Genomic DNA, 22,428 nt, shown 5'->3' on the forward strand with positions numbered 1-22,428 from the left:
CCACAACAATACACACATAACCTGTGTCCATAAGCAGCAGCAGTATTTGGCCTCTTCTGTGTTATTCATTCAGTGGTTGAGTGGTTGTACTGGGGAAGAAGGGGTTAACTGCATCTCATCCCTCTCTCTCTCTCTCTCTCTCTCTCTCTTTTTCTCCCCTACACGCTGCGTAAGCAAGCATGAGGGTGCGATGCACCAGGTTCTCTCCGTTTTTACAAGCAAAATGCTGCACCCGAGGGAGGAGTGACGAGTAGGGTGGTTTTTTTTTTTTTTTGCTGGAGTGCCGCGTGTTATGGATCAGAGCATCGCATGCTCGTTCTCTCTCTCTATCTAGGTCCCTCACATTGGCACTCCATCCTGAAGCACACAGAGGAGAGCGAGCGATGCTGGAGGTAAGAGAGGAAGAGAGAGACTGACAGAGAGACAGATGCAGTAATGTATTCTGTGCCGTTGCATTTGCTGCAGGGATTTTCATTGTGTAATATTTATAGAATAACACACTGGGTAGATTCAGTCAATCACTGTGTAAGAGTGTGTATGTGTGTGACTCTTGTGATTGTGTGTGTGTGTGTGCATGTGTGATGGAGGTGTTGCTCTGATGAGGGGCCTACAAACGGTCAGAGGCGTTTATGGTAATCCAGTATCTGCAGCCATGCGCGTGCGGTGATCTCACGCGGGCTCTGTAAGTCCTGCCTAGAACAGCTACTCTGACTCAGGAAATGTGACTGTGTGTGGAGGCATTATGTGTGTGTGGGAGTGTGTGTGTTTTGTCCGTATGGCTCCAAGGGGCCTGGTAGCTGTGGTTGAACACAGTTCCATTTAGTCACTCCAGCACTTTACAGTTTAGTGTTTTCCTGTTCATGCCATATTAAACTCAGGAGATCCACTAATCAAACCACTGATGTATTTTTCAATGTGACTCTTCAGACAAAAATTCATCATAGATGACCACAAGGGTTGCCAAATCTACAGATTTTAAGTAAAAGGATGAATTACTGATTAGTTACCACATAGGTGTCATGTTGGAAAAAAGTAACACTACACACGGTGTGTTTTTACAAGCATTAGGCATATTATAAATGAATTAAAATATGGAAATGTACAAGTAGTAATATGTGGTTAGATGAATTATATTGATAACAGCTAGTTTGCATTAAGTCCAAGATCAGGTCAGCCCATCCACTGTCTACTGTTAGAATAAAACGATTAACCAGATGTTTAAGAAGTGATAGACTGGTAGTTGTCCATAAGTTTGAGTATTTAACCCTCGACTGCTCATCTCCATGAGTAGACTTCTATCAGTAGACTACTGTTTGCCAGATCATCATGACTCAATGGTCAGTAAAGCTTCTTATGTGATGTTGCTGATTGTGGGAATTAGTAAATTAGTTCATTTCTTTTAGAATGTGGATTAGCTACTCAAAATTTACTAGGAGTAGACGGGTGTTTATGTGTTTGTAATGCGCATGTCCCATGCAAAGTGTACTCCTGCCTTATACACAGTGTTTCATCAAAGTGACTTAGGCCCCGTTCACACCTCATATTAACATGCGTCTTAGGTGATCGGATTGAAAGTGGTCAGCGCTAAGTACTAGTGTGAACGGGGTCAAATGTGTCTCGAAGACACATTGTGACTCAGTCACTCAAACCACATTTGGAGGTCTGGGACACATAAGGCCACATCACATATGTAGTGTGAAAACAAATGTGTCTCAATGCTTCCTTGACAGCAACGAAGGACCACCTGATGGACTGGGTCATTGCCCTGGCCGGAAAATATCTAATCGCTGAGAGACTGTTTGGAAATCACGCTGAACGGTAGAGCTCTCTGCCGCTAGGCTAATGGATAAAAACGACTCTCTAACAGCAGAGACAAAAGCAGCTGCTTTTCATAGCTTCATTCGTCGTCTCATCTCTCATTCATTTCTAAGTTTCGTTAGCAGACTATGTGATTTAAACTTTTCAAACAGCCCTAAAGGTGCATGAGATATGATTCCCGGGACATTTCTGCCTGAAAATAAATGCAGTGGAAGACTGATGTAATAAATGTGCGTGACAGCCTTTCTCCAGGGAAATGATGTATGAAATCTGATCACAAGTGGTGACTGGAGACACATTGATAATTCCAGGTGTGAACGGCTATGCGTCTCGACTGTCCACTTGTGATCTGATTCCCCAGGAAGCATGTTAATGCCAGGTGTAAACAGGGCCTTAGATAGGAGGTAGAGTCAAATCCAACCACTAGAGTATGATTAACGGAGTTGAAAATAAATAAATGATTGTGGTTTTTATTTAGCAAAGAGACAAAAATGTGGCTAACTAGCCATTCATGCTAACAGCATAGTGACATTAGGGACATTTTAATGATATACTTAAAATCTTTTTTTTTTAAAGAATTTTTCAATCTGGAGTTGTACTTTCAAATGAGCTCATCAGTCATTTTCACAATGTCAACAATAATATAGAAAAAACAACAAGAGAATAAGAGAAAGTTTCTTCTTTTCATGAACTTCAGGAAATGTGGATGATGCAAATTCACACTGATTGTATTAGCTGTGACTTGTGGAATATTTTAAATATTTATTTCTAGGGGTGAATGTCTTCAGGTAACAGGGTTGAGTGAATGTTGTGATTTCTTTCCCTGTGTGATACAAGAGAAGAAAAAGTGAACAGTCAGCACCTCTGCTATGACTTAATCTCTGAGCTCTGTGTGTGTGTGTGTGAGAGAGAGAGAGTGTGAGTGTGTGTGTGAGAGAGAGTGTGTGTGTGTGTGTGTGTGTGTGTTTGTGTAGAAGACACTGATGCTTCTGAGTGCATGCTGTTTTTAAGCAGTGTTGCCCTTGAAGGTATTTCCATTTTCATAGGTGTGTGTGTGTGTGTGTCCTTCCTCTCAGAATAGATCCATATTGGCTGTCCACTCTAATACCCGAGTGTGTGTGTGTGTGTGTGTGTGTGTGTGTTAAGCTGTTGTAATAATGCTGAACTGAAGTGCAGTGTATACAGAGAGTGAAGTTTAGGGTCAAATGTGAAATCCTGATTGTTTTATTACTTAAGAGTAATTACGTACTAATGATCAGTTATATGTCATAGCAGAGTTAGGCCGAAGGGCGGGGCTAAGACAAAGGGGCAGAGTAAAGAAGAGGATTAAGTTGAGGGTGGGGTTTCAGTGAATGGTGGGGTTTTCGTGAAGGCAAGATTATGGAGACGGATAGAGTTAAAATGAGGGAGTTAGGGCAGGGTTAAGATAATGGCGTTATCTTAATTCCGTGTTGGCTCCCGAGTGGCGCAACAGAAAAGCATTTGCTCTATCGGCGGAGGACAGGATGAAGATTAAGGTGGAAGTATAGTTACAATGAGGGGCAGGGCTAAGGGAGAGGCGTTAAGGTGAGGGTGTGGTTACTATGAGGGGTGGGGCTAAGGTAAAGATGTTAAGGTAAAGGTATGGTTATTATGAGAGACGGAGCTAAAGTAAAGGTGTTAAGATGTGAGTGTGGTTACAATGAGGGGTGGGGCTAAGGTAAGGGTGTTCAGTTGTGGGTGTGGTTACAATGAGGGGTGGGGCTAAGGTAAAGGTGTTCAGTTGTGGGTGTGGTTACAATGAGGGGTGGGGCTAAGGTAAGGGTGTTAAGGTGAGGATTAAGGGGTAGGAGTGGTTACAATGAGGGACGGGGTTCAGATGAGGGGTGGAGTTACAATAAGGGTCTGAAATTGGGATTAAGTTGAGAGTGGAGCTAAAATGAGCTAAAATGAAACTTATATGTAAGTTATATTGAAAGATATTCCAGTTCTGAGCAATTAAATTAATTATTATATTATTAATAATGTCTTTATTCAGTTTAGAAAAATACCAGAAGACATGATAGATATGATGGCGTGTTAGCTACTATTTACCACACACACACACACACACACACACACACACACACACAGAGCTTTGTAAATACACCATTATTATGCAAACCTGCAAACCAATAAAGCATGCAGAATGCACTGAGAGAGAGAGAGAGAGAAAGAGAGAGAGAGAGGGAGGGAGAGAGGGAACATACCATTGCTCAGCAGAAAGGTGATAGTGTGTAAATTTGTGATGACTCTGGAGTCTTCCTGTGCTCCCTCGTCCTCCATGCCTCCATTAGAACTAGAGTCCCACTGCTTTATAAAGAATAATTTTTTACTGTTGCATTATTATTATTATTATTATTATTAAGTATTTTATAAATGTCACTTTGTTATAAGGTTGTTAATCTTATTCTAAAATATTAATACATCATATGTAATTTTTATATTTTATTTTAAAGCTTTATCCAAGTATAAACCATTAATTTATAAAGATTATTAATTAATAATTAAGTTTTATTTAGTAATGCATCACTTGCTATAATTGGTTTATTACTAAATAAGTAACTAAATCCATACAAACAGTTTTAGAGTCTGCACTTTCGACATATTTTCTTACCTTGAGCTACGAGTGAAGAATAATTAATCTTGTTCTCAGTAACAATATTTGCAACTTCAAGGTTAAAAACATTAACTACTTGTGATACGCCATACACTGTGATAAATAATAAACTATTATGGAATTATTATGGAAATGTTATGGAAAATTTTATCACCTGGGAAAGTTTGATGTTTTCCCGACTTTTAGAGAGACAAGATGATGAATTATGGCAGCCTCATCTTTCATCCCATAATCCTCCTGGGCTGCTGGTTATCGAGATGATTTATGTCACTGAGTGGAAATGAATGAAATGTGATATAGAAAATGAGATTCTGTTTATGTGTGTGTGTGTGTGTGTGTGTGTGTGTGTGTGTGTTGATGTTGGCAATAAGCTCCACTCCGTGTGTACGCTTACTCCACTGTACAGATTAGAATTATTCAATAATATGGTTCTACAATCAAGTCATACTAAGTAAATCATCACCAGTTTACTGTTGGCTCTATTTATGGAACTGTGTGTGTGTGTGTGTGTAGGGTTTGAGTGTTTATTTGTGACGTTTACCATGACCTCTTCCTAATACTAAATAAAATCAACAGTCTGTGTCATGTTGCAGCAATTTTGAGACCATTTGGTCCCCAATACAAGAATTTGTGTCTGTGTGTGAGAGAGAGAGAAAGAGAGAGAGAGAAGTGTGTGTGTGTGTGTGTGGGCTTCAGTAAAATATGGGGCAACCCTGTCTCCTCATTTCCAACCTGCTCCCTGTGGGCCATTGTCGCCATAGTGACAGATCATGATGTAAAACGGTAGCTGCCCTGTGTGTGTGTGTGTGTGTGTGTGTGTGTCTACTGCAGTGACTAAAACTAGACTTGGAGCTTTGTAGTATACTGATGTTAGACCATCATGCAAGCACACAAGCACAAAGAACAGTTACCGTTTTCTATTATCCAGTTGGTGGGTTTAACGCTCTGAAGGGTAACAGTTCACACAACTGAAGTTGTACAAAAGGTTATGAAGGTTAGGATTTGGGGCGGAGTTAGGGGCTGGATTGGGGGCAGAATTAGCTCTTGTATCTTTTCTTATGACTTCATTTTCATGATGTTTATCGAAATCCAAATGCGTCACACTTGTCTTTTGAAAATTGTATGAAGTTCTCATGAGAGACTGAGATTCTAATAGTGTAAGCTTAAACTGAGGTTCAGAGTTATGATAAGGAGTTACTGCCTCTAGCTTTCATTACACATTCATTAGCATGAAACCCAACTAAATCATTCCCACTCACTGGATTTACTATGAATTTTACATGAAACATCAGTGAGTCACCACTAGTGAATGGGAATATTGGCACATGGACACTATTTCTTCATGACCTACTTCCTGTCACACTTCCTGTCCTGGTGTTGTTCTGTACAAAGTGGCAGCTGCAGCGGGTTGTTTAATTATACATAAGTCCCAAAAGAGAAACTTGATCTCATCCTGCTGCAGAAAAAGGAGGGAGAAATATATGAATGCGCTCATGTAATTTTAATCAGCTGTGACCTCAATTATCTCTAGACACACAGAGATCAATTTTAATGCAACACCTCTCTGTCTATCTGTATCTCTCTCTTCCTGCAGACACACTCCTGATTCTGAGCCTTATTAGAGTCACACTCATCCCACTCTACAAAATAAAGAACCACCAACACTCACTCACACACACACCTGCCGTAGCCATGACAACCTCGGCCCTGCGCCGGCAGGTGAAGAACATTGTACACAACTACTCGGAGGCTGAAGTGAAAGTGCGCGAGGCGACCTCCAACGACCCCTGGGGTCCGTCCAGCTCTCTGATGTCGGAGATCGCCGAGCTGACATTTAGTGTAGCTGCCTTCAGTGAGGTCATGGCCATGGTGTGGAAACGCCTCAATGATCACGGCAAGAACTGGAGGCACGTCTACAAGGTCATAATATGCATATAACATGCTTATTATATTGTTATAGATGTTTAATAGTTATGTCTATAGCTGTACCAATATAATTACACCGTTCAGCCATAACATTATGACCACTGACAGGTGAAGTGAATAATATTGATTATCTCGTTACAATAACACCTGTCAAGTTGATGTGTTGGAAACAGGAAAAATGGGCAAGCGTAAGGATTAGAGAGACTTTGACAATGGCCAAATTGTGATGGCTAGATGACTGGGTCAGAGCATCTTTAAAACGGCAGGGCTTGTGGGGTGTTCCCGGTATGCAGTGGTTAGTACCTACAAAAAGTGGTCCAAGAAAGGACAACCGGTGAACTAGCGACAGGGTCATGGGCACCCAAGGCTCACTGATGCATGTGGGGAGTGAAGGCTAGTCTGTCTGGTCTGATCCCACAGAAGAGTTATTGTAGGACAAATTTCTGAAAAGTTAAAGCTGGCTATGATAGAAAGGTGTCAGAACACACAGTGTATCGCAGCTTGCTGTGTATGGGGCTGTGTAGCCACAGACCTGTCAGAGAGCCCATGCTGACCCGTTCCACTGCCAAAAGTGCCTACAATGGACAGGGGAGCATCAGAACTGGACCACGGAGCAATGGAAGAAGGTGGCCTGGTCCAATAAATCACATTTTCTTTTACATCATGTGGAAGGCCGGGTGCGTGTGCATCGTTTACCTGGGGAAGAGATGACACCAGGATGCACTATGGGAAGAACGCAAGCTGGCGGAGGCAGTGTGATGCTGTGGGCAATGTTTTGCTGGGAAACTTTGGGTCCTGGCATTCATGTGGATGCTATTTTGACACATACCACCTACCTAAACATAGTTGCAGACCAAGTTACACCCCTTCATGGCAACAGTATTCCCTAATGGAAGTGACCTCTTTCGGCAGGATAATGCGCCCTGCCACACTGTAAAAATTGTTCAGGAATGGTTCGAGGAACATGACAAAGAGTTCAAGGTGTTGACTCGGCCTCAAATTCCCCAGATCTCAATCCAATCGAACATCTGTGGGACGTGCTGGACAAACAAGTCTGATCCATGGAGGCCTCACCTCGCAACTTACAGGACTTAAAGGATCTGCTGTTAACGTCTTTGTGCCAGATACCACAGCGCACCTTCAGGGATCTAGTGGAGTCCATGCCTTGATGGGTCAGGGCTGTTTTGGCAGCAAAAGGGGGACCAACACAATATTAGGCAGGTGGTCATAATGTTATGGCTGATCGGTGTATATCATCATTATGTTATCAGTACACACATATAGCAGCCAAAAAGTGGCAAATGTTAGCTGTAAAAGGGGCAATGCAAACTGCATTCATCAGCTTTATTTTTATTTGTCATTTGGTTTAAAATGGGACCATGCTAGCCACTTGTCATCTTAGGCCCCTTGTTTTGTTTAGGCCCTGACCCTGCTTGACTACTTGGCTAAGACGGGTTCGGAGCGTGTAGCGCAGCAGTGCCGTGAAAATGCCTTCACCATCCAGACGCTGCGTGACTTTCAGTACGTGGACCGGGACGGGCGCGATCAGGGTGTGAATGTACGTGAGAAGGCCAAGCAGCTGGTGGCATTGCTCAGGGATGAGGACAGGCTCAGACACGAGAGAGCACTAGCGCTCAAGACCAAAGAGCGGTTAGCAAGCGCAGGAGGAGGTGGAGGGTCAGGTACAGTGCCTCCTTCATACCCGAGCAGGAGGAGCAGCCAGCCGAGCATGGCAGCGCTGTATGGAGAGGAGTTCAGTCGCTCCAGAGGATCTCCATCCTCCTTTACCTGTGAGTGGTCTGTATGGGAAACCTAAGCTAGCATATAAAGTTCATTGGCTACTGTATATAGTTGTGTGTTTAGTGTTTGTGATTTAGCTGTTTCAGAACATTCTGTGTCACTTTAATTTTAAACTTGGCTAACTAGGCTGTTAGATAACTCTATAATGGTGCACAATCCTGCACATAACCACAATCCTTTTATAAATAGTGGGCTGTGATAAACCTGTGGGTTACCCCCTTTTTCCCAACTTCACTACAGATACAATATCTCTGTGATATTGCCTTCCAGTTCTTGTCAATCTCTTTCAGCATCCCCCTCATCTCCAAGAGCCTCTGATCTGGAGCACTCTCGCCCTCAAACCAGCGGAGAGGAAGAGCTGCAGCTACAGCTGGCACTTGCCATGAGCCGAGAGGTAACACACACACACACTGCATACTCCAACATTCATGCTTATATCATGTAACTTTTATCAGTGTTGCACTCACGCTTAAAACGCACACACACAGCCAGATTGGTTCGAATATTACCAGCACTGTGTTAGTGGATGGAGGACTCTTTTTTGCCATATGAACTTCAAGAAAGAGAAAAAAACAGAGGCTGTCGAGGGAAGGACTGTTTGTAGCTGCAATAGCATAGATGATTGTAGCTGCAATATTGTAGGTGATAACAGGAACTAACTTGTTTCAGGGGCATTCCACAACATTAAATGTAACTGTTAAAAGATAAAAGATATGACATGACGTTCTTTAATTGATAAAAAATTGCTGTGGTGCTATGATGAAATAAAGCAAATTGCTGTGGTATAATAGGAATAAAACACACTGAGACATGCTGTTATAGAAAATAATCAACTTTTGGGGGGTAACAGTAACTCTGCTTTATCACACCACTCAGTCTTTAATTATTTTATTAATTAACAGCACAACACAGTGTTTTTTCCTTACTTTTCAAATAGCATATGTGTAGTGTTTGTTTGTTCTTGTTTTTTTTTAATTTAAGTTTGCTTTCTTTTTCTAAAGGAGCACCGCAGAGGTCAAGAGGACGAATCCCAAGTTGAGAAAGCTGTAGACAAGAGCAGGAGAGGCAGTGAATCTGGACCTGGGGAGGTACAAGAACAACAATCCACACTTCTTTCCATTACTACCTTTAACAAATCCTTATTAACTTACATTCTCAAAAGCATGAACAATCTGTCATATCTGTGGGCACTTGCAGCACAAAATGAATGGTAGCAGGATTCAACCTTGGCCAGAAGAACGATGTATCATATTTATATTGATCTACTAGCTAACTAGCTAAAATGTTATCGATCTTGCTCGCTACCTACCAAATGAATTACCTATCTTGCTAACCAGCTAATTAAATAAAATAATAAGGCTATACAAGCTGCTAGATATATAAAGGATGGCTTTTATCTGGACATAACAAATCATGCTTTATCTTCATTTCATTTCATTTCATTACAGTGTTTTACAGTGTTTTTTTAAAGGCTGTGCTACTTTCATTGATGTTGACTTGATCCAATGGGCTACCAAGTAATCATCTAACAAAAGTAATTTTTGATAATAAAGCAATCATATTAGAATGAGACAGGGGAAAGTGGATGAGGGCATTTCAGTAACAGAAATAAAAGCCAAGGGAATGTCTTGCTAGACTCTGAAACTGACAGACACTGAACTCAATCAAATAGGATTCTCTGTAAGTCTATTCTCTCTGTAGCTCTATTCTCAGCTCTACTGGTGTGTGTTTGTCTGCCTTATGACCTGTTTGTCCTTCCAGTCAGCCATGATTGATCTGGTCGACATATTTGGACCATCTGGACAATCTGAAGAGCCACCCAGTGATGATCTCTGGGATGCTCAGCCCTCCTGCCCTTTAACCTCTGATCCCTGGGAGTCTGTAGGTAAGTTGCTGAATTCATCTTCTCATTTTTATAGTGTGTTTTCCATCTATTGGTTTCATGTGAATATTAAATATGAGTGAAAGAAACCAGAAAAAATCCCTATTATGGATTATACCATTCTCTGTATTTCTCACACTCTCTCTAGCTGTGGTTAACACCAGTACCCCTGTAGTTGGTAGTCCCTGGAAACCCCACTCCTCTTCTGATAGCCCAGATCACCATTGGGTTACGAACCAATCTCCACCAGACCCATGGGGGGCCCTGCCTACCAAGTCCACATCAAAATCTGCAGAACAACCCTGGAGGAGTCCAGTTCGTCCAGGTACTGCCCAAAAATAAACAAAACCGCAGATACACTTTCACACAAACTATGAAGACAGTGTTTATTTGACACCTGGTGTGTGGTGTAACAAAGCCTCAGCAGGAGTTGACCCATTTTCCATTCGTGAGGAAGAGGAACCTGGAGACAAACGACCTAACAGTGTGTTCAGCCCTCGCTGTGAGAGTCCAGCAGGTACTACTGTTATTTCTGAGCCTGCCCTGCATTTCATTTGTGTTTGTAATGTGCTTTTGCTGATTAGGCAATTTCTTTCCCCTTGGTTGAATCCCAATCGCCATATTAGAAGGCGTTAAAATGTAGCATTAAATTACCATTTGTTGAGTGATCAAGTCAACATCACTGTATATGTTAAGAGCATAACTTACAGTTCTATCTGTACATGATGGCTGATTTTTTTGTCTCTCTATTTCAGATATAGACCCATTTGCTGACTTGGTGGTGGGTGGGCAGGTAAATGGCAGAGTTGAAGCAAGATCAGTGACCTTTGACCACTCTCATCTTGGCCCCCCACTGGATCCAGTGACCCCTAGAAAGTGCTGCACACCAGAGGCTTTTCTTGGCCCTACGGCTGCATCACTCATCAACCTAGACACACTCATTCCCTCAAAGCAACACTCACAAACACACACGCTTAACCCATCCAATATACCGGCCAAGAGCAAGAACCCCTTCCTCTCAGGTTAGACACAAACACATACAAAAACACACAAACTTGATCTTTATAACCAATCTACTCAAATACATGCATTTAGTGAACATTTAAGAAAAAATAATCTTAAGGACTGCTCATTGGTTGATCTGGAGAAGGAGTGATTAACACTTTTGGTACACAAAGTGGTACTGTCAGGCTGTGGAGGCAAGATTAGTGATGGAGATGGAGTAGACTTAAACTGAACCTAAAACAGGGACTGGACCTGGAGCTGAGACAATGGCTACGAAAGATCGAGGCGAAAGACATGGATTATGACTGGATTGGAGGATGAGATTTGAACTGGGATACAACTGGAGGGTTATATAGGGACTGAGACTGGATTGGAGAATGTTACAAGGATTGATGTTGGATTAGGTCATGACACAGGGATTAAGGCTGGATGGGGATGATACAGGAATTGGAACTGGGATGGGACAGGGGCAAGGACAAGGACTATACTGGTTGACAAGATAATGATTGGTTGCCTAGACATTGACTGGGATGGGATTGGAAGATACAAATACTGGGATTGGATTAAAGGATGATATAGGGACTTGGAATGGATTGAGGGATAATATAACGTCTGGGACTGGATTGAGGATGGAGACGGAATTTGACAAGATTGGAGAATGAGTCAAGCATTTGGACTGGATTGGGGAATAAGATATGGATTGGCAATGGCTCAGTAGGTGGAACTAGATTAGGATGAGGAAGGATGAGACAGGATCTTAATAGGGGGGTAAAGGAAAGAATCAAAACTAAGATATGAGATGTGGAGTGGGACTAGATTATGGGACATGAACCAGAGATTGGGACTGAATTGGGGGAATAGAAAGGAAGTAGACTGGACTGAGAGATGAGACAGGAGTTGAGACTAGATTATAATAGAGAACATAATATAAAGAGAATATAAAGGGAATATAAAAGAGACTGGGACAGAATGGGAAGCTAAGACAGGTCCTGGGATAATATGTGATGAGATGGGGACCAGGATTGGATTGGGTATGAGATGGAGACTGGGACTGGATTAGAGGATGACTGAAATAAATTAAATAATAAGTGTTAATGAGACATTTTACCAAATAACAATGGTCAAATAGGTACAGAAAATGTAGTACTTAGTATTTTCCATTCTCTTCTTTTTCTTGTTTCTCCTCTTCAGGTCTGAGTACTCCCTCACCCACTAACCCGTTCCACTGTGACCAACGCAGGCTGACTCTGAATCAGATGCGTCCAAACTCCACTTCCCCATTGCCTGGCCATGCTTTGCCCAGTGCTCTTCCCTACAGTGCCTCTCTTCCCCTGCCCTCATCCCAAACCATGCCCCAGCCTCCAGACCTGCCCCCTAACCTTCCCCAGCCCTTGTTGCCCCTCTCTTCAATGCCCCGCCTCCAAACAGCCCCCCAGCTCCAGAGTCACAGCAACAATCCCTTTCTCTGATGGCCAAAAAATCACTTGATAGAGATCAGAACCAAGGCTGTTAACTACATGTTCAGTTGGAGCTGAAGTGAAACATGCTGGAATATGCACTGAAATTGAATTCAATGTGACCAGACAAATCTGGATTTAGCATATTGAAAATGACACACTCTGAATGTAATAAAATCACACATTAGGCTTTAGAGTAAAATTTACCAATGAATTTGCGGATAAATAATTTGGTATTTGCAGAAATAATGTTTTAAGGTAATTAAATACCTGATTAAGTTGCCATTCTCTTTAATGATGTGCTAACAGATACTCCATCATCTACAGTCTCTAGCATGCTGCTTATGAGATGGAGTTCAGCTGTCACGTGCTGCTTATGAGATGGAGTTTAGCTGTCAATCAGCATGTCTCTGCCCATTGCACAACCAATAGGACCTGTCAATCAAAAGGACACAATGCTCTCGGACCCAAAGTGTGCAGAACTAGGCTCTGTTGGTCTTAACTAGGCTAAGACCAACATTTCAGGAATACTGACATGAACTAATGCTCCGTTTTTCTTCTCTACAAAGCTCACTTGTTTTCTATTGCCTTCTGTCTATGGATACTTGCCTATTCAGGGTCCAACATTGATTGTAACCCTTGGCTTTTCCTCACAAAACCATGTGCCTGTCTCAATGGCTTGCCCACAATGTACCGGAGGGGGGGCATCTCCACACAACTTGGACCTCAGGAGCCCTGCTAACCAAAACGTGCACAACCATGTAACTGCTCACAAGCAACTGTCTATATGTGGAGAGTTTTAAGTAAAAGAAAAGTGATGGATAAAAAAGAAGAATGGACAAACATTGTCTGGTTATACAGTATATTGTAATGCTGAACTACCCTATGCTGTTCTTCTGTTGAACAATATATTGATTTATTTATAAATACAAGCTTTATTGGCTATTGCTGAATGAGTTTAGTGCATCCTGTAAGACAAATACATCCAGGTTAATATTTAATCAAGACACACATGATATACAGTATGTCAGTAAGTAACAATAAATGAATGTCATTTGCATTTAACAGTGTTACACATGGTTTATTAGAACGTTGATTAATTTGCTCTGACAGTAGTGCAGCTGAATATCACAGGTTTTTATTAATGCGTTCATACTAAAACATTATCATTTCTATATTACCTGCTCTTTCACAGACCCGTTCACGGGTACGGTGGAAGCCTCATATAAATGGATTAAAAACATTTTCGACCATTGATATAGTAAAGTTTTCTGTAAGGAGACATTTGTTTAACAGTCATAAAAGAAGTCTCCACTGTCAGTGGTTTGTAACAGTCAGAGGTAAAGCTGTAACTTTAACACAGGTCAGAGTATTCGATAGAGGAAAGTCTTCAGGACAGAGGAATTTATAGTTTGTGGTTTCTTAGTAATATGACATGCTGCATTTTTTATGTCTTAGTAACTTCAAGAAAGAGCAAAAAGAGAGGCTGGTGAGGGAAGCTGCTATATAGTTCATAGTTTATATTATGTTTATAGCTGCTATAACATATGTAAGCATGGGTCATGTCTTATCTGGGCAGGGGAGAGAGAGAAACAGAAACTCAACGGTCATGTAGCCCAACATGTCCATACCTGCATGATGTGATGTTTGCGGTTTAGCAGGTTTCAGGTGCACCTGCTAATGTGTGTGTGTATGTGTGTGTGTGTGGTTTGTGCAGTCAAGCATGAAACTAAACACTGCTCTGGCTTAAGTGAGAGATAAGGAGATTTTTGACAGACTTTTATGACTTATGACAGTAGCTATTAAACCTTGTTAGGTACAAGTAAGTAGTTAAACAGTAAGTAAGAATATCCACCAAACTCATAGTAAAATAAACTAAACTGGTTGGTAATTAATTATGGGTTATTTATTTTGTATAGCATTTATAAATATATTGGTATAAATTGATTTTTTTTTATTAAAAATTGAAAACAAAAGGTACAATTTTCTTTGTTTTGCATGTTTAGAGATTTCTTTTCCATTTGCTGGATGACCTCAGTTTCAGGAACTTTGCAAAAAGACACAACACTGAACATTAAGTCTAGCTCTACATTCTTTCTGAATGCCCTGCACTCAAATGCTACAATTTAGAAACTATTAACAGCGAAGTCTTTTCCTTAGAATGCGAGTGCTAGGAACTGAGTCTCTGCTCCTCTTTGCATTTTGTGTTCCACGTCTTCCGGCCTTTGTTTGACCTTTGGTTTTGGGTTCAGAAGGAAAGACTGTTGTACTGTCAGGATGAGGTGTGGAGCAGTTAACATCCAGGGAAGTTTCTGGATCAGAAAATTTAGAAGGAGAATTTGTCTTGTCTGTTTCAGTGCTATCAGATACAGTTTTGCCACTTTCTTTGGTTGAAATTTTGTTTGGCATGACTGCTGGATTACTGGATATGCAGTTGTTATGAAGTGAAGTAGAGCTGATTTGATGGTCGTTCAGCCCATCATTAGCACCAGTCTCTGTGTACTTGCTGAAGTGTGTGCTTGTCTCTGAGCATTCTGTCTGTTCTGACAGATTCCACTGGGCCAGCTGACACAATGCAAATGCAGCTGTTTGTTTTTGCTCATCTGTGGAATCATCATTTTCTTCTTTCACTGAATTGGCATCCGTAATTCCCCAGCTGGTGTTTTTAATTTCACCTTGTATATGGGTTTGCAAGGTAGGGATACCAGAGATTTGTTTTAGAGAAAGGTTTAAAGGAAACTCAAAATCAGGCTCTTTCTTGGAGAGGTTCAGTGGGGCCACATCATCATCTGCCACTTCTTCTTGTTCTGCTGGCCTTGTTGTCAAATTATTACCAGGTAAAGAGAGTAAAACAATGTGTTAGTCAGTTTATTGCATAGTACTTTCAGATAATATGCTTTTTTGTTCTATAAATAAAGAATGCTAAATATTAATATTTTACCTCTCCCAGTGTGTGGAGCTGACTTGTCTGGATCCATCTTCAGCTGAGAGTGTCTTAGTCTTATACTCTTCCAAATGGTCATGTGGCGGCACTATCTCACTTACATCCAGTGAGTTCTGGGATTCTGAGTCTTTCTGGGTGTGATCTCTTGCATTTGGCCCAGCTGGTGACCCAGTTGGAGAATAGCCAAGTTTGGGACTCATTTGAACTTTGTTTTGTTGGCTTACTCTGATCCCAGGTTCCTGCCTGAGTAAGTATTCTCTTTGAGCCATGGTGTATGAATCAAGATCAGGTCTTGCATGACCATGACTGCTAGGTACAGCCATAGTAGACTGGCCTATTTCTGGAGCAGAACATGAGGTACGATGGGTCTGGTCTTGAAGGCGGTACATGCTAAGGGATGGATGTGAATGGTAGAATCCATAAGATTGGTCTAATGTGGGATTGGGGATTGTTGGGATGGAGTGGATGGGAAGAAGTTGCCCTGATAAGAGTGGGTGGATGCCAGGTGGTACCGCATCCATCACGTATGGAGTAAAATGTGGAGGGGAAGGGAGATGATTGCAGTAATTACCACGAAGGAAATAGGGTGAATACGAAGAGTGTATAGGGTATAAATTGTAGTGGAAAGCATAAGAAGGGTACTCCAGACCTTGGTAAAAAGGTTCTGTTTCTTTTGCATGCTTTTGGGGTTTGTAGTCAATTAGGAATGAATTATGAACAGGAATCGGGTTGTTTACGGGAAGAAACGGATGTTGCAGGGACTTCGATGATTGATGAATGGTTGATGTTGGGTCTTCCTGAAAAGCTGAAACAGGAGAAAAGGCAGAGGTATGTGTTGTTGCCCCTGGTTCTTCCTTATTGCTCAATGCTGCAGTTTTTAATTCATCAGTCCTGGATGATGCTTTGGTCATTAATAGATCTGCATTCATTTTTGGTTCTGGATCTCTCTGAGGTAAGTACACTCTTTCAGGTGTGTTATTCCTTCCTTCATCATTTGGTCCGGCTTTGTGGTCATCTGTCAGCTGGGCCGTAGTCATTTCTTTCAAATCATTGGCTTGCACTGAAACATTATTCTGCATTGATGCCTCTATGTTAGCTGTTGCCATGCTAATTTCATCAACAGTGTTCAGGGAAATCTTGCCTTGCTTAGAAAGCAGTGAAAGTGAGTTCTTACACAAGTCATACTTCATGTGGTTGAACAAGTGAGATTTTTCATTGCAGGTAAACGGGCACTGAAAGCAGTGGTACTTGAAGGGTTTACCTGGGGGTCGAGGGATGTAGTGAGGTTTCTTGGGTTTCCATTCCTTAGCGGGGGCAGTCATCTTGATGGTGCTGAAGAGAGGAAATTGCAGTGTAGATGCGTGTATATATAAAGAAAACAAGGTGGTTTATACTTCTCAGAGTGACTGAATCTTCTTGGATTGCATGAGAGTGTAGATATCCAGTCAGTGACAAAAGGTCATCAGATCACAAAAGGTGACCTAGGGCAGTGGTGTCTCAGTGGTTGAGACTGATTGAAAGGTTGTGAGTTCAAATCCCAGCACCAATCTGCCACCATTGGGTCCTTAAACAAGACCCTTTATCCCTCAACTGCTCAGTTGTAGTGTCTCCGTTGTCAGCCACTTTGGGAAAAAAAAACATCAACCAAATCACATAAGGAAAGAAAAGGAAATTTAAAGATTATTTCAACTCATTCCATTATGTTTAAATAAAAAAAAAACACAACACTGTTCTCTGTCAAAACATGAAAATAATAGCTGCTTGTGTTCATGAAGTGAGACCTGGCATTATCCAACATGTTTGTCTGAATAAAATATGTTAGCACAACTGAAACTTGAACCACAGGGACTGACAGCTAGTCCTGGTAACTGTTGCCTGAAGCAAAACAATGATGACTGCAGACATCTGCTCTCTCAGTGTCAGCAATTATGAAAATGAGAGCTTTGCTGGTTTTTACACCTTGCCTTTAGACTAAAGAGGGTTATTTGCATAAGTGAAACCAGCCTGAGGCCTGTTTAAAAGTACAGGATCTTCCTCTGTCAGAGTTTCCAGCTTTTACTACAGTTAGTTTGCTGTGGGCTTTACAATTAATTTGTTCATTCATTCATTTTCAATAACTGCATTATTCCAGTGCACCAGCGCCTATCCCCGGTATCCCAGGATGTGAGTTAGGAATACACCCTGGGTGGGATGCCAGGGACACATTCACAGACTCATTCATGCCTAGGAGCAATTTAGCATTGCCAATCCACCTAGTGGCATGTTTTTAGAAGGTGGGTTTGAAACAGGAGAAACCAGAGGAAATCGACATGGGGAGAACATATGAAGCTCTTCATAAGCTCAGGATCAAACAGGGTCAGACCCTGGAGCTGGGAGGAGACAACGCTACCTGCTGTACCACTATGCCACTCCAAAAGGTATTATCTTATCAGAAATAGTATTTTACTAGCTTCTTTATTTATTTACTTTTTAATTTAACAGATATATCCAGACAAAATCTCACATTGTTGTTTCACAGTTGGCACTAATCTGAGTCTAGCACCCAAAAAAGTCACTACCATGTAACTTTTTTGTTCCTATTATCTCACACAATCCTCAGTTCCAGTTCCTTTTCTCCACCCTGTCACACTCTTTCACAAGAAGTTGTCACTCAGGTTGTCCCAGATGCCCCAGATGTGCTTACTGTCACACCTCTTTCAATGGCCAGCTATCAAAATGTGGGCAGAGTTGCGAGTATTAGCTTTGGGTGTGATGATACAATACTAGAGATCTTTTATGTGGTCTGTGTTCAATGTTATAGTAATTATCATGCACTGAGATTGAATTATAATTAGTTGCATTACAAACACACCCACTGTACCTCACCTGTATTCCTAGGTATCAACATACTTATCCCAAAGTATGCATAGTTCAATCACAAAGCTACATTCATAATATAGAATAAAGTACTTTTAGTATTTATTAAATTAACCTTGATGGTGCACATATTGCTATTACACTCTAAAGATTAAATCTAGAACCTTTACTAGCTCTGTGGATTAAGTGTGTTTTCCTTTCAGAGGGAACCAATTAACAAGCTAAGAACCCTCAAAAAACTTTTTTTTCAAAGAGTGTAGGATGTTAATTTTAATATTTTTAGTATTAAAATTATGATATTTACCTTGATGGTAAAATAAATAAATAAATAAAAGGTTAAATCTAGACCCCTTAAGAGTGTTTCCCTTTTTGATAGGGTTCCTTCCAGGTAGAAGGGATTTAGCAAGCTAAGAAGCCTAAACTATGCAAATGAGCCTGGAACAAAAGTTTCAGAAGAGTGTAGAATGGTAAATTGATTATAAACAAAAGGTTTGAGGCACGTCACCTTCAAATTTGATCCCGTACCATTTTAATACACAAATCCAGTGAGATATAAATTATACACAATAATATGAGTAATAATATTAATTATAAAAAGAAACGCATTCTTACCTGTTGAGAAGTTGAAGAATTCTGATGTGGGATCACTTCCGTGTAAAGCACAGTAAGTAATTTTTATTTTATGAATATTTCATAAAGGAAAAAAAATCTCTGTCTGATTTCTACCTCCTCTGTCATCACAATGCTTCAAACTCACCTGTTGCCTTTTGCTAAATTTCTCCCTCTCTGTCTCTACCGGCACAACCGGCTCTGTCTACCTGAGTGTGTGTGTGTGTGTGTGTGTATGTGTGTGTACGGGGGTGTGGTTTAAGAACAGTTTGAAGAGCCCTTAGGCTATGTGGACACACCTGACATAAACTGGGCCTCAAGCTAAAGTGCAAACACACACACTTATATAAATACACACAAACACCAAACCTTGAAGTACAGACACACTGTCTCTCTCTCTTACACACACACACACACACACACACACACACATCAACTTAATGTTTAAATTTACAGATAGCTCATGTGGACTCATGGATGTTGGAACAAACCTCAAATATATGAGGTATATGTTTGTATTTATAATACATTACTGTGCAAAAGTCTTAGGCACGTGCAAAGAAATGCTGTAGAGTAAAGATGCCTTCAAAAATAATGATAATAAATGTTTGTACTTTTAAAAAAAATCCTATAAAGAGCAGTAAACAGTAATAAATGAAACAAAGTCGATATTTAATGTGACGATCCTTCACTTTAAATAAATAAAGCAGTATCTGAGGTGCAGTGTGTGCAGTTTTATAAGGAAATGAGCTGGAAGTGTTACTGAGCATCTTGCAGAAGCAGCCACAGTTCTTCTGGAGACTTTGACTGTCGACTCGCTTCTTATTTCTGCAGCGAAACCCAGCAGCCTTCATTATGTTTTTATCTGAAAAGTGTCTCTTATGGAATCTGCTGCTTTCTTTACTGACATACAAACATTTTTCTGTAACATTTCATTTTGTGCTAGAAAACTAATGTTTGGAATCTAAAAATTTTTTGTACTGAATCAATAATGTAGACGTCAGAAAATAAACATCTATAACAAAGTTTGTACTAAAAAATAGGTTTTAGATTTCATTTTTTAAATGATGCTCATTTTTGCTTAAACTTGAACAATGTTCAGGTTAAGGCACAAGTACATTTCATTTTCACCACATGTACATGAGTGTGAGCAGCAGCTACATGAGCAGCGTTGTTCATATACTCGCTTGAGTATCTTATGTGCATCTGGAGTATTAAATGTGACGTCCACTAGATGGCACGTCAGAGCCAAAACATCTCTGTCCATCTGCTTTACAGGTCGAACTGTAATGTTTAGCGATTTCATGCACATTGATGTTAAACACACTGATGAGAGATTTTCTCTTTAAAACTTTATTGGGCTGTGTCTCAAATTGAAAACTCTAACATTACTTGTAAAAGTGTTTACTAATGTAGAAAATCCAGAAGAGTGGTGCTCAAATCAGATGTTTCGGTAGGATTGCGGTTTTTAAAATTGAACACTAACTGTGTGTTAGGACTGAATAACGGTCTAGAATAGTACATAAGTATGTGATTTGAGACACAGCATTAGTTTATTTACTCAGTTGTGGACATGGTGTCACATGGTGCTTTATTGCCTCCACTATTTAAGTTAGTATTGAACCACATGGACATGTCACATTAATTTCTGAGGATGTACACAGGCAACACACCAAATGACCACAGGAAATGTAGCCATCTTACATACGTGTATGCGTAGTTAAAACCAAGCATAAATCAGCCTTTATGGTTTCTCTCTCTCTCTGTCTTACTCTCTCTACATCTGTCTGTCTCACTCTCTCTATGTCTCTCTCCCGCACTCTCTCTCTCTCTGCCCATGCGTTGAGTGCAGAGGGAACGCTTGCAGCTGTCTGGTGTTTTGCCATTTAACTGCTTGTTTTTTTTCTTTCCTCTACTGGAATTAAACAGTGAAAGTTTAAAGTAATAAGTGAAGTACATAAACTGTAAACAGTTGAGAGCGGTGAGAGTGAATGGGATGCCATGGCCTCTGAGGCTGGCCGGGAGACACCGTCTCTCCTGCATGGCGTCAGGTGTGTGCCGGAGAGTGGAGCTCTGAGGTGCTGTTAGTGGTGGGAGAGAAGGTCAGCTGGAAAAACATTTACTCTGCCTCCTGAATGAACAAAGCACTGGTGGTGTTCTTGAGACAACAAAACCTTGTCAATAAGCTGATCCAGACCGGAATACAGGAGGGGAAACAGCTCACACACATGGAGGAGGCAGAGATCAACCCAACTTCATCTGTTCAGAACAGCCTGAGCAACTGTACAACACAGCACAGATTAACCGATTCTTAGAGTTGAGGAAAGGTAACAGGAATGTCTCACTAATAAACTACTTCCCAGCCAAAGCAAAAGTTGTAAAATCAGCACAACATGCAACAAAAAATGAAAGCCAGAAAGTTCTCTCACCACACAGAAGGTTTAGATTAAGAAAATGGACATCAGCTGCAAGAAAGGCTTTACTATAAACGGGACTGTGGACTTTCATACGGATTTATGGATTATAGTGAAATTAAAACTAAAGGGGTTGGGGTTTTTGGGTGGAGGGTGTGGGTAAGGGGTCTGATGGGGTTCTTTTTAAAAATGTAAATCTGTAAATTGCTAAACTCATGCATTAAAGGCATCTTAAAAAGTCAAAAAACTCTCTCTCTCTCTCTGTGTGTTGGCTGTGTTTCAGATCATTTTTAGTGGTAGTACAGTGTTCATTTTTGCAGTCCTACAGTCTTAGATAAATTGGTTGCCTCTCTGGTGAACCACTTAAAGGTTCTGCATATATGTTTCCATATCCAAAAGGGTTCCAAATAGAACCTTTTTATGAAACTAATAACCTTTAATTAACCAGTGAACTCTAAGTAGAACATCATCCCTGTTAATAATTTTATGTTAGCAGAATGTTTTCTAAATGCCATGCTTCTGAAGAACGTTTAATTGGTTTTCTTACATAATATTTACAAATCTTACATTGTAAGAAAATTAATGGTAACTTTTCCATAATGTTAGTTTTTCTCTAACTGGGAACGTTGTATGAGCAACATTATAATAACATTAATAATGAAACCATTATACAGTATATGTTCTTTCTGTAATGTTACCTCCTAACTTTCTTAGAATATTTTGGTGGCTGATATCAGGGTACGCTACATCTCATGGAGTTTCATAGCATATGTATGTGAGTAAAACTACAAACTTACAGTCAACTCCAAAATTATTGCCACCCTTCAAGTGAATAAAAAAAATAATACATAAAATATTACACAAAATGTTACAAACTTTGAGAAACTAGTTCTCTACTTTTTCACTCTGTGTGTGTGTGTTTGCATGCATGCATGGTTAGAATGTAGTTCAACTCGCTCTTTCACTTCTAACCCCAGGGTACAAACATCTCTTTGTATCCTCAGGTGCTTTCTTTGTGTGTGTGTGTGTGTGTGTGAGTGTGTGTGAGTAGACCCGTTTCCCTCCTCTGTAATCCTGCT

General features: G+C 40.6%; 2 protein-coding genes across 2 annotated transcripts; one reads left to right on the forward strand and one right to left on the reverse strand.

Moving 5' to 3' along the window:
• The first annotated feature begins 138 nt into the window (after window positions 1-138).
• Window positions 139-13,538, forward strand: epn3b (epsin 3b). The gene is made up of 10 exons (XM_026931858.3): window positions 139-392; window positions 6,051-6,376; window positions 7,803-8,172; window positions 8,473-8,576; window positions 9,184-9,270; window positions 9,944-10,067; window positions 10,213-10,389; window positions 10,483-10,581; window positions 10,820-11,086; window positions 12,261-13,538. Exons 2-10 carry the CDS (start codon window positions 6,149-6,151, stop codon window positions 12,536-12,538), a joined length of 1,734 nt encoding a protein of 577 aa, XP_026787659.3. The 5' UTR covers window positions 139-392; window positions 6,051-6,148; the 3' UTR covers window positions 12,539-13,538.
• A 26-nt stretch (window positions 13,539-13,564) lies between these two features.
• On the reverse strand, window positions 13,565-19,154 carry LOC113537398 (zinc finger protein 750). The gene is made up of 3 exons (XM_026931856.3): window positions 18,939-19,154; window positions 15,468-17,092; window positions 13,565-15,341 (listed from the first exon to the last, which is right to left on the reverse strand). Exons 2-3 carry the CDS (start codon window positions 16,790-16,792, stop codon window positions 14,663-14,665), a joined length of 2,004 nt encoding a protein of 667 aa, XP_026787657.3. The 5' UTR covers window positions 16,793-17,092; window positions 18,939-19,154; the 3' UTR covers window positions 13,565-14,662.
• Between the last annotated feature and the right edge of the window lie 3,274 nt (window positions 19,155-22,428).

This window comes from Pangasianodon hypophthalmus, chromosome 26, assembly GCF_027358585.1.
Source record: "Pangasianodon hypophthalmus isolate fPanHyp1 chromosome 26, fPanHyp1.pri, whole genome shotgun sequence".
Taxonomy (NCBI): domain Eukaryota; kingdom Metazoa; phylum Chordata; class Actinopteri; order Siluriformes; family Pangasiidae; genus Pangasianodon; species Pangasianodon hypophthalmus.